General features: G+C 49.5%; 1 protein-coding gene across 6 annotated transcripts in view; it reads right to left on the bottom strand.

Annotated features, from left to right (window-relative positions):
- Nucleotides 1-13,148, bottom strand: part of ARHGEF10 (Rho guanine nucleotide exchange factor 10) — a 130,592-nt gene that overhangs the window by 18,114 nt on the left and 99,330 nt on the right. For all 6 annotated transcript variants that reach the window (XM_046648440.1, XM_046648442.1, XM_046648443.1 and 3 more), the window contains 2 exons: nt 12,819-12,976; nt 7,563-7,705 (listed from right to left, as the gene is read on the bottom strand). In XM_046648440.1, the coding sequence (XP_046504396.1) occupies nt 7,563-7,705; nt 12,819-12,976 (301 nt within the window). The remainder of the gene's footprint in view (nt 1-7,562; nt 7,706-12,818; nt 12,977-13,148) is intronic.

Genomic DNA, 13,148 nt, shown 5'->3' on the forward strand with positions numbered 1-13,148 from the left:
TTTCTTCACGATTCAGTCTTGGTGGTTCATGCCTTTCCTATGAATACGTCCATTTCATCTCAGTTATCTAATTTGCTGGCACCCACCAGTTCACAGCACTCTTTTATAATCCTTCTCATTTCCGTAAGACTGGTAGGAGCACCCTGTGGCTCCCTCCTGATGTCAGAACCTGGTGTCTTCTCTTTCTCGTGGTCAGCCTCTGGATATTCCTGAACCCTCCTGACTGGGCTTGGGCACTGGGCTCCAGGATGCTCCTCCGGCGGTGCCTGTGACGCTGCGCTCTCCTGGCCTCTGGCCTCCTCAGCTGCTCCTGCTCAGAAGGGCTCACCTCTCTCCTTACCCCGAGATGCCACTGTGTCAGGCCTCATCCCCCAGCACAAGCTTGTCCACACCCACGGCTCCCACAACCACCTGTGGCACAGCTTCCCCATCAACCGCCTGGCGAGTGCCTCCTCCTGCACCTCCCACATACTCGGCCAACGAGCACGCCAGGTGAGGACTGCTCAGGCCACCCTGCATGGGCAGCCTGCTCTCCACAGGCGAGCCCGTCAAGGCGGTCAACAGCCCCACACCTAACAGGTGTGCAGGCCAGCAGGCTGAGGCTCCACGGGAAGGGGGTGAAGGTAGGACCACCGGTCTTAGGATTAACCAAACGGCTTTCCCCTCCGGCTACACACGGAAATCACGTGGGATGTTAAAAAACGCCAGCACTCAGGCCCCATCCCAGAGTCTCTCTTATTTCATGTGGCTGGGTCTCAAAGGCAGCACTGTTTTCCAGGCCCTCAGTAATCCCACTGTGCACTCTCGAGAACTTCTCAATTAGCGATCCTGGGTTTGACCCCGTGAGGCACCACCTTGTGCCTCTAGAGTAACTTGGGGGCAGCAGGTGTCAAACTCCAGGGGTCTCGTCAAGGCAGAGTTCTCCCCAGTACCAAAAACGCACGTCACTGTGACCTCTAGTTAGATCGTGAAAGAGCCATGCCTTCCCCCGGGGAGTCTGTGAGTCAGACTCGAAGCAGCACCGCACGCCCGGGGGGCTGACAGACTTCCACGAGAGGAATGCCCGAGCGCAGGCGGGCACCAGGGAGCATGGGCACAGGCCGTGCTCATCGCACCGCCCGCTGCACCGGAGACCCCGTGCCGGGGAGCGGGACCCACAGCCCGGAGACGTGGTTTGGACTGCCCCACACCACTGTCGTCAAGGCGACACATACAGCTCCTCCCTTCTGTGGGGCTTCTTGGGGAAAAAAGTTCCCACTTTGATCTTTTGGAAACCAGTACGGATTTCCCTCAGAGGAATCCCACCGCCAAGTCTAGGGTCCCACTGCCTCGTTTACCCCAAACCGTTAAAGATTCAGCAGAAGAGGGGACGCCTGGAAGGAATGGGGCCGGCCACCCGCCAGCCACACTTCTGCAGGATGGACCTGCAGCCTCCACGTCCCCGAAGAGGGAAAAGCTAACACTCCCAGTTTAAGCACAGACGCCATCAGAGCTGGTCCTTCATCAGTTCAGACAAAGTGCTGACTGCTCACCGGAAAGCTGTCTGGGGCTGAGGAAGGAGACTTCCACAGAGGTTAAAAAATAAGGAAAGAGGTCTGCACATTGGGGAAATTCTGTTACCCGAGAATAAAGGGCAAAGCTACTTTCGCTCCTTCAGGCCGTTGACTACTCCACAGTTACCACTAAAACTTCCTCTGAAAGGATGCTCAAAAAACATAGTTTGCGGGTCTGCAATCCCCGTTTCTAAGTCAGCGAGACTGAGGTGGGGCCTGGAATGAACATTTCCGGAATGTTCCCAGGAGATGCTGCTGCTGGTCCTCCTACCCTCTCACTGCTTCAAGGAGTTAATTTATTCACCTGCTCTCGTTCATTCAGCTTCCTTAACCTACTGCATCAGTCAGGCCACAGATCCCCTCACTGGCGCTTCCAAAATGCACGTGAACATTCCTGTCGCCGAAGTCGATGCATTCCTCCATAACTACCTGCTCACGTGTCTTCTGCATATCGAAACAACGGGTTGTTTTTCTTTACAGAACCGCCTTATTCTGCAAGTCTCCTTCGTGAATCCTTCCAACCTTCTCTCTCTTTTCCACTTGGGAGGCTGTCCTTTTCCTGATGGAGAGCCAGGACAACCTTCTCGATTCATCTTCTGGTCTCCAATCTCAACCCCCTTTAAACTCCTGGCAAAATAATCTTCTGAGAGTACAAATTTCCTAACATCTGTTCCCTATTTAAAATCCTTCAACGGCTCACCATCGCACACAGCGTGGTGGCGCTCAGAAGAAAATTACACACAAATGTGCTCCTGGAAAGAGAGCCGAGCGCGGTTGCCGGCGGTGGTCACGGCGGTGGTCACGGCGGTGGTCACGGGACCTCTCCAGCACCGCCCACACGCCCTCTGAGCTGGGAGGTGGCCCTGAGGGACCGCCTCTGAGCACTTAAAGGAACAGAGTCTAAAACTCAAGGAACTGAGGAGATGACCCCAGCTCCTCTGTCTTAGGTAAGAGGTTCCCTCCAACCACACCTGTGCCAACCTCACTTCCTGCCCGGCGCTCAGACTCGCTGGCTATTTCGGGTCAAGAGGAGCATTTGCAGTTCCTCAAAGAACCTGCTTTCTCGTATCTTGACACACATCACTCCTTCTGAGACGTTCTATGTTTTCCTTGTAGCGAATTCCTACTACTCCTGGACAGGCCGGCTTCATGGGCGTGTGACATGATCATAGGCCTGGGGCCGGCACTCAGAGGGCCCTGGACAGGCTGGCTTCATGGGCGTGTGACATGATCACATGCCTGGGGCCGGCACTCAGAGGGCCCTGGACAGGCCGGCTTCATGGGTGTGTGACATGTGCATGTGCCCAGGGCCGGCACTAAGAGGGCCCCCACGTGGCTGGATGCTCTGCTGCAAATTCTGGGAAATTCGTAATAATTGTTGAACGTGGGGCCCTGCAGGTCACGCAGCCTGTCCTGACCCCACATAAACCCCCAACGGCCCTGGGAGGCTGGTGTCCTCCTCCCCTCTTCTGACACCCCAACTAGTCTGTTAGTTTTTTTCTCCTTTTTTGTACAGAGTCTGGTACTTAGAAAATGGATGACACGTTCCTGCTGGATGATGAATGACAAGAATAAGAATTTCTCTCTGTGATGCTGGGCGCATCTCCTACTTTCCCAGGACCCTTGGTTTCCTGTTTGAATATTGGAACTTTGGGCAACCAGGTCTCCCAGTCTCCCGCTGCCCTAAAATCGGGTGACTGAGGTCTCCGGAAAAAAGGGCGTAGACAGGTGTGTGTCTTTAAGAACCCCGTCTGTGTGCCACTTGGGCCTGCGTCTCTGCGCCCTGTGATCGTCCTTCTGAAGAACAACAGGAATTTAATTCTTATCAGAAAAAAAATGCATCGACTCAGAAAACCACTCTGCTCTTATGTCACCTTTAATATCCATTTCACTCTTTCTGTTTTTCCCTTCAGTGTGAGGGGGTTAGAAAAAAACTCTTTTTGTTCTCTTTCTTTCCTTTCTCCTGTCTCCAGTCAGGAGCCCTGGTATTGCAGCAAGCCCGGAGCAAGGAGTGACAGACTTTCATTCCAAGTGGCTCTGGTAATTAAGCTGAAACTCCCCGTGAGATCCGTGCCTCTAGGAAGCAGACCTGTGAAGTCAACACCTGCCAGGAATCCAGAATCAGCCTGTTCCTAAATGTCACATTACTTTTAGAAAGGCAAAAGCGTTTCTAACACTCTAAGATGTTTTTAAAGAAAGGCACTAAATAAACCCAAGGGAGAAAGCCACACGTAGCTGGCAAAGAACACAGACGCCCTTCCCCACCCAAAAGCTCCAGTGGAACTTCCATCACGTGGCAACTTAGCATCTGCAGCCTTTCCCCTCACCGGCCCTTCCTGACCTGCTGGGAAGGCAGGGAGTTTGACCTCTGCCCTCTGGGCATGATAACTGGGTTCAGCATCTCTGGGTGACTGCCCAGCGCCGCGCAATTATGAGCCAGAGCTGGGCCTGCAGCCCCGCCCACCCCCCACCCCCGACACTACAACTCCTGCACCAGAGTGAAGTCACTGCAGACATTTACACTTCTGAGCGTTCTCTTCCCAAAGCACCTTGCACCTACGACACGGACACGGGGAACAATCTGGAACTTCCCTTTCAGCAGACGCCCCCTCCCCCCCACTAGGGGCAGACACACTGTGAATTCAGATCTCGAGGGCTGTGCCAACACCTCAGCTGTGGTCCCTGCGCAACGGGAACTACAAGACAAATGCATTCTTTCAGAAGGGAGGTTTCTGTTTCTCTCTCTATCAACGCATTTACTCATTTCGGTACTAAAAATGCACAGAAAGAGGACTTTTATTTGGATCCACAAATATTACTTCTGAGACTTCAAGATTTACAGCATATAAGTTCTTCAGAAAACGTGGAAATAATATTTTGATTATGATAAGGTCATAATTTAATGTTATGTTAGCCTAGAAGTGACTCGGTGGCAGCTACAGAAACTGTCATTGGAGCTTTCTGGTATAAATTTATGGCAAAATTAATACACTTTTTAGAGAAAAGTTTTTTAAAAAGGTTATTATATTATTCTTCTCTATGAAAAGAAACCCAAATATAATAAAACATTATCTCTGGCTCTTGTATATTAAATTCATTCTAATAATAATAGAAGTGCTCTTTGCTGGGTACTTTTACATCTCATTTTGCCCAAAAAACAGCCTGAGAAAGAAGGTTTATCGCCAACTTACAAATCAGATAACTGGGGCCCAGTGGGTTACCAGAGATCAGCTCGCATATATGGCTGAGTTAGGACTTGATCTCCGACTCTTAATACATAATTGAGATGACACTGACGGTGTGCAAGGACAGAGAAAACCCAGGAAGCTCCTTGCAGCACCTAAGAAAGTGTGCACAGCGGCCTTGGTGACAGTTTGCTCCAGGCTGGCCCAAAGGTTTCTCACCCTAAGGTGCGTGAAATAAAAAGTGTCAGATGGACAGAAGCACAAACAGAAAGGTACTATACAAATCCTGGGCAAAAATAACTTAAAGTGTTTCTATCCTGCCTCTTCTTCTTGACATCAGAGTCCAGTTTCCTCTCCTCCCACCAACTGTCCGGGTGGCCAGACCCACTGTCCAGCTGACTTGCTGTCAGCTTCAGGGGGCAGGAGCCTGGGGAGGTGACGTCAAAAACAAAACACAGAGAGAATAGCTATTTGTAGGGCCGACCTGGCGGGGTAGTGGTTAAGTTAGCAAGTTCTACTTCAGCGGCCTGGGGATCACTGTTTGGATCCTGAGCACGGACCTACACACCGCTTATCAAGCCATACTGTGGCAGCTCAGGGCCAATCTTCCTCACCAAAAAGCATACTTAAAAAGAAAAGAAAACCTATTTATGGTCCAACAGAAAGAGCATAGACCCGGAGCCCGTCCAGGACCCAGTTCCTGGCTGCACCTGTGCCCCACGTGTGGGACCTCGTGGTTCCTCGGGAGGTCCTGCTTTCTGAGGCCACCCTCAGGCAGGGTGTCTTCCGGTCTCAGACTGCACCCACCCACATCTGGGACTCCCTGTTACCCTGACCACGGTCAGCCCACGCTGTGACATAGAGGACCTCTCGGTATTGGCAGCTGGTGTTCCCCTTTCTGAGATTACAGAACATGCCAAAAAATAAATCCTGAAGCAGGTTTTGTGAGAGTCTTAAAATGTGTCTCACGAAACATTAGCAAAATGGTTTCAAGTCCCACCTCACTGAACAGACAATCCCCCTGAAGGAGCATCTAGATGGGTATTTTCACAAGGCCACAACGACTCACGTTTCTCCCTGAATCTGCAGACATTCAGAGCAGTCGTGGGACGTGCCCGGAGCCCTCACGGACGTGCTGGTACCCGCCTGAACACACTTCTCTTTCTAGCACCTTTCCTGGGAGGGTCCAAAGAACTTTTACTCACGAGGTGGCTGAAAAAATACGTGTGCTGTGGAGTTTCCTTAGGGAAGAGCAGAGGTAAGAGACGGGATGAACAGACTGGAAACACTTAGGTAGGAGCAACTGTCTAAGGATAAAAGGGATGCCTGACACGGCTGAAAAAGTGGAAAGGTGCAAGGAAAAGCAAAATTCTCTCTCCTTCCCATCCCTCCTCCCCGGCTTGGAAGTGACAGCTTTTAAGAAATTTTTGTACCACTGCAAGTACATATACACGTGCATGTTACACAATTATCAACAAGAGTTAACATGCACGGTGCTTCCCGGGAGCTGCAGGAGCCCTGGGTACACGGACGTTCACACTGCGCCTTTCTCCTTTGGCGACCCGCCTCCCATCGCCGCCACACTCCTTCTCTTTCCCTGTTGCAGAGTCGCTATTATGTAACCACGTCCCCCCACGGATAGGTGTTCCCATGTTGCTACAGATCTGTGAGATGGAACAACACTGCACTGCGTGTCCTCGTGTGTGCTCGAGCAAGCCTATCTGCAGGGTGAACGTCTGGCGTCGGCTTTGCCGGGAAAAGGTGCCGAGCTCTCTGAATGCCGATCGGTATGCGGGATTGCATTCTAGAAAAGCCGCCCTGAGGCATGCTTCCAGGTCGAATCCTGGAGCCCCGTGCCCACACTTGCCAACGCTGGACAGTACTGAACATGCCAGTCTGAAAAACGGTCCCTTGTTTGAATAAGCAACTTTCAGGTATTAGTGAGACAAAGGTGTGTGTGTCACACATATATACCCATATATATACATATGCACATATGCGTATTTATGAGCATATTGTCTATTTCTTTTTCTGTGAGCTGCCTGTTCAGGTCCTTTGAACATTTTCTATTAGCTTGGTTTATTTTTCTTAAACTTTAGTAAGAATTCTCTTTATCTTAAGAACATTAACTCTTGGTTGTAGATGCAGCAAATGTCCCCAATTTTTCATTTGCAAAAATTTTGACACACACACACACACACGTATTAGATGTGAAAAAACGTTCTAAAACTTTACCAAATTTATCATTTTCTTTATTATGGTGACTTCTAGATATGGGACGTGCTTGGAAAGTCTCCCCCGCTGTAAATAATGAAAATATGGAGCTGCCTTTATCGTAAGTTTATGGTTTTGTTTGTGCTCTAACATCACCCCCATAGGGAACGTTTAGGAGGGTGGAGAGTTGGGGCCTCAGATACAGCTGTTTTTTCCAAATGGCTAGTCAGCCATCTCACTATCCTTTATTGAATTATCCATTTATCGCACTGGAAATCCATCAACGCTGATTTTCCATATGTCCTCGAAGCTTGTATTATGTTCCTACTGAACACATTTTTTAAAGTGATGTGTTCGCATTAATTAGCAGGTAAACAATGAACAAGTGCTCCATGGATTAGTGGCTAAAAAACAGTTAATTTCATTTTCCAGTTAATCCTATCTTTGTGAGCCAAATCCAAGAGGGATTTTCTTTCAACACAGGGCCACGGGCAAGGGGCGGCCAGGGTCTTCTTGTGTGAGAGGCTCTGTCTGACCTCCAGCATCATCGGCAGTGGGGCTAGTTCTGAAACACACCTCTCTGCACCGTGCAGTCACTGAAATGACTCACCTCTATTGTGTGAGTCTCCACGCTGATGACAAACACTTGGCCTCCGGAAGCCGCCCACAACGTGTCCTCCATCAGCAGCAGACTTCTAACTGGCAGGACGCCTAATTTGATCACTTTTTGAGGTTCGGAATTCCAGGACCCATCTTAAAAGAAAACATTTAAGTTCATTCAAATTCAGTTATCTGTGCACAGGGACAGGGGGAAAGGATCACAGATGATCTGAAATAACAGAACCACCCCTAAAACATCATCTGTAACCTAGATGCTCACGCTTCACTCTGGGCGTGTCTGGAGTTCCAAGAGTCTGCACCATTTCCATAAAGCAATCTAACATGGCGGCTAAGCTCGGCCACCGGGGTCCGCAGGCCTCCGTTCTGATCCCGGCCCTGATACCTGGGATGCCTTCTGGACAAATTATGCACCCAAGTCTCAGTTTTCTTCTCCGTAAAATGGGGACAACATTGCCACTTGCCTCAAAGGTTGTTGTGAGAATTTAAAATGTGATAATGCAATTATAAATCTCAGCACAGTACCTGGCAGATAGGTGTTCAATACATACTATTATTTCTAATAATGTATAAAATGATTCAGTCATCATTAAAAGGAACTGCATCCAAACTAATTTATATAATGCAATAATAATATATAATTAACATAATTACTTACATATTAATTATAATTCAACATATATATTTAATATAGAATTACTTAAATATTAATAAACAATAATAAATGCAAATGTTTAAATTTCTCCATTACCTGCTCTCAGTTTAAAATATCCCTTGATACATACCATTTTACAAGACACCATATCTTTGCTTAATTAAAAAAAACAATCAAAATCGAGGTAGAAGGCACCCTGTTTTGACGAACTTGCCCCATTCCTGAAGCGCAGGGAGTGATAAAATATTTTGGTTGGAAAATATTTTCAAAGATCTACTGATGAGGTCTGTCATGCTTTATAAGACAACGTGGATAGCAATAAAAAATTATTTAAAGCAAGTTTAACACACGGTTTAAATGTGGCCGACGTAATTATCCTGTGAATAATTAAAATAAATTCTTCAGTTTTCAAACTAACCATAATTAAGCTGTCATGCCTAAAAACCCATCTAAGCCGTTAATCTGATAACACCCTTGAGTTGTAATCAAAGAAAAATGCTTTGCTCCAGGACGAGAGCGAGGCCGTGGTTCCACACTGAGTTCTTCTTCGTCTGGATGTGAAGTGCGGACCTTTTAGCACAAAACCTGCTCTTGAGCATCTGTCTGGACTGAGCTGAGCTGACATGAGAGGCAAGTACGCACGTCCTGAATTTCCTGGCACGCTTGTAACTGATAATTCAACTTTCATGGAAATGCCTTGATGTTGCAATTAGGCTAAAAGATGCAGCAGGACAATTACTAGCCCAGTGGACACTGACCTGCTTTCATTTGTAAAATCGGCTCTGGAACCAGTGTATCATTGTGTGCTCAAACACACGTGCAAACAAACATGTGCGCACACACAGGCGCACACACCAGTGTATCACTGTGTGCTCAAACACACGTGCAAACAAACACGTGCGCACACACAGGCGCACACACCTGTGTATCACTGTGTGCTCAAACACACGTGCAAACACACACGTGCGCACACACAGGCGCACACACCAGTGTATCATTGTGTGCTCAAACACACGTGCAAACACACACGTGCGCACACACAGGCACACACACCAGTGTATCATTGTGTGCTCAAACACACGTGCAAACAAACACGTGCGCACACACAGGCGCACACACCTGTGCACATGCACGCATGCACGGCCTTCTCATTTGGGCCTCACAACCCTTTGAGGCCCTGCAAGCTCCACTTTGGATGGGGAGAGAGAGGTTCAGAGGACTCAGGAACTCCTGTGGGGCTGTGCGTGCGGGTTCCTGAAGCCTGGTCCTGCCTCATCTATCTCCTGGGGTTCCTGTCCCTGGACAGCCGTCCACCGTCATACCGGTACTGACGACCCCTCTGAAGCAACAACACAAAGACCAAGGGCGGGATAATTTGCTTCAGACATGTTATTTCGGTTAAGAATTAACTTCCAACAACTGAACTTTGTTTTCCAACCACTGGGGTTGTTCTTTCTATGCATTCCGTGCACTTGTGTGCTCCCAACCAAATCGGGAAGGTGTGAAGAGTGCAACACGGGTCACGAGGACATGTATGTGAATTGGAGCCACAGACCACCTGTCTCGAGATAACTTCTGGGGTTTTCACGCCAGGCCTGAGTTCTCAAACAGGCCAGCCCCAAACACATGCTAATTACATTTGGGCCACAACTAAAAATCTGGAAATTTCCCACAGAATTCCAGATTTCCAACTCCCTAAAACGTCAAAGACCTGCAACAGTGTGTGGCTGAGCAGCAGTCATTCTCCCTGTGGAAGGGCCACGGTCTCCAGCCAGCCATGTCCTCCTCCTCCAAGAACAAAGCGACAGCAGATAGACCCTTCTCCAAAGAAGACATACAGGTGGCCAACAGGCACATGAAAAGATGCTCAACACCATACTCACCAGGGAAATGCAAATCAAAACCACAATGAGAGACCAGCTCACACCTGTTAGAATGGCTATTACCAAAAAGACGAGAGATAACAAGTGCTGGTGAGGATGTGGAGACTAGGGAACCCTGTGCACTGTTGGTGGGAATGTAAACTGGTACAGACACTACAGAAAATAGGATGGAGGTTCCTCAAAAAATTAAAAATAGAAATACCACATGACCCAGCAATTCCACTTCTGGGTATTTATCCAAAGGAAACAAAAACACTGACTTGAAAAGATAATCTGCACCCCATGTTCATTGCAGCATTATTCACAACAGCCAAGATATGAAAAGACCCTAAGTGTCCATCAATGCATGATGGATGAAGAAAATGTGGTATTAGGTACAATGGAATATTATTCAGCCATGAGAAAGAAGGAAACCTTGCCAACTGCATGGATGGACCTTGAGAACATCAAGGTTAGTGAAAGAAGTTGGACAGAGAAATACAAATACTGTATGATTTCACTTACATGTGGAATCTACAAAAGCCAAATTCATAGGAGCAGAGAGTAGAACGGGGGTTGTCAGGGGCTGCGAGTGGGGGAAACGGGGAGATGCTGGTCAAAAAGCATAAAGTTTCAGTTATAAAATGAGTAAGTTCTGGGGTCTAAGGCACAGCATGGCGACGATAGTTAACAATACTTGATTGTATACTTGAAAGTCGCTAAGAGAACAGATCTTAAATGTTCTCACCACCAAACAGGAACGGTAATTACGTGAGGGGATGGAGGTGTTGGCTAACACCACTGTGGCAATCACACTGCAGTGTATAAATAAACACATCGAATCAATACTCTGCACACCTTAAACCTGCCCAATGTTACAGGTCAATTACATCTCAATAAAGCTGGAAAAAAAAGTTTAACTCCCCCAAATTAAATACAAATAAACCCTGAATAAGTTCATAGCACTGGAAGAAATGCACATAACTTGGGAGGAGGGGCAGGAGGGTCTGGAGGGTGGGCGGGTGCCATAGGAAATGCTGAGATGGGGGCAGGAACTGGAATGTCACTCTGTGCACGCTCGGCCAGGGACCAGGGTGTTAGCGACGGAGAGGGGAGTGACGGGGACCTGTTCTGGAGAAGTGCACAGGAACCTGCTGGTGGATGGAGTGTGGGAGGGGCAGGCGGAGCAGTTAAAGACAGGGATCCAGGAGGCCCAGTGGGCGCAATGGTCAGTGACTGAGATGGGAGAGGATGGTGTGGAGAGCAGCTTGCGGTGGAGAGAAAACCCTCCGTATTGGACTGGAAATGGCAGCACTGGGCTTCTAAGATATTCAGGTGGAGATACCAAAACGGCTGTTGGATGTGTGAGCCCAGAGGATGAGGGTGAAGTCATGGCCAGCTATGTGAATTCGGGGGTCATGGTCTGCTATGGACTGACTTGTGTCTCCCCAGATTCACAGGCTGAAGCCCTAATCCCCAACGGGAAGGCATCAGGAGGCGGGCCAGTGGCAGATAATAAAGGTTAGATGAAGTCCTGAGGGGGGGGCCCTATGATGGAACCAGCACCCTTATAAGAAGAGGAAGACACCAGAGCGTGCTCTCTCTCTCTTTCTCCCTCTCTGTCACACGAGCACACAGGGAGAAGGTGGCCATCCACAAGCCAGGGAGCAGGTCCTCACCAGGAAGTGACTCCACTGGCACCCTGATCTTGGGGCCTCGGCCTCCAGAAGTGCGAGGATGCCTTTTGGGCGAGCCCCTCATCTGTGGCATTTCACAGCTGGCCAAGGTGACCGAGACAGGACGTTTAAGAGCCGAGGCTGGATGAGATCTCTTAGGGAGCTGCCCAGAAGGACAAGCTTGGACCCCAGCTGTGAATCCAGCACTTTTGGTCCAACCGCTGAACAAAAGACAAGCAGGGAGGGAGACCGGCCCGCCATCGAGAAGGCAAGAAAGAAACTCAGTTTGAAACCAGTTTCCATGAAGCAGAGCTGCCACAAGTCACACACACGCTCCAGTAGCTGGGGTGGGATGCAGGCAGGGCACTGGGACAGCCACCGGCCTCCACCCTGGGGAGCTGTGTGAGGATCAGCTGGACAGAACTGGGTATGCCCTTGGCTCACCAGGAGAAGGGACGCCAGCTCGCCTGGGGAGGCACAGCCGAAGGGCTGCAGACTTGAGCCATCCTCCTCTTTGGGCCGCTGGAACCCACTAGAACTTTGAGTGAAGTCTGCGACACAAAGGAACGGAGAGAAGGAAGAAGCCAGGGAGGGGCGGACGAGGGAGGAGCCTGAGGAGGAGGGACGATGGCCAGAACATCCAGCGTCTCTGGTCCTTGGGCTGGCGAAGATGGGTGACAGCACAACACTGAGGGAGCCTGCAATTCTCTCACCCAAGAAGAGAAATCTTTCCTGCTCTCAGTGAGGACAGGGACAGCGTGAAGGGACAGAGTCGTACTTAACAAGAAGGATTCGCACTCAAGTCATGGCTCTGCGGAAGGCGGAGGACTCAGCTGGCAGATGGACCTTTGAAACAACTTGCTGTGTGTTTAGCTGGTAGCATTCTGTTTCCCCATCACCCTTTTGGGAACGAGAAAGTTCTATGTACCTCGGGGCCAGGGGTGAACAACGCTAACGGGGTCGTGAGACTGAAAGGGGGTGGCTCAGGCCAGAGTCCAGCCCCCTGGAACCAGCAATGCAGCCTGATGTGTGGACGGCCAGCGGGACACAATTACCTTCGGCTTTGGCGTAGATGGCCACGGTCCCGTTGACGAGGCCGGCGTACAGACTCTGGGGGCTGCAGGCCAGGCTCAGGACGGTGGACTTCTCGGGAGTGAAGAAGTGCTGGAGTCGCACTTTCTTGGAGCCCTGACTGCTTTTGTAAATGGAAATGCTTCAAAAGAGAAATAAAAGCTAATGAATACATTTGCTTGCCATGGAAAGAGCGAGGGCGCCTATTGACACGAACACGTCAACGTTTCACCGGATGCCTCCCTGTCCCTCGGAAGCCTCCCACTCCTTCTAGAAACCCTGGGCTATGCTTTAAAGACTGCTACCAGTTGGAT

The sequence above is a fragment of the Equus quagga genome, chromosome 22 (assembly GCF_021613505.1).
Source record: "Equus quagga isolate Etosha38 chromosome 22, UCLA_HA_Equagga_1.0, whole genome shotgun sequence".
Taxonomy (NCBI): domain Eukaryota; kingdom Metazoa; phylum Chordata; class Mammalia; order Perissodactyla; family Equidae; genus Equus; species Equus quagga.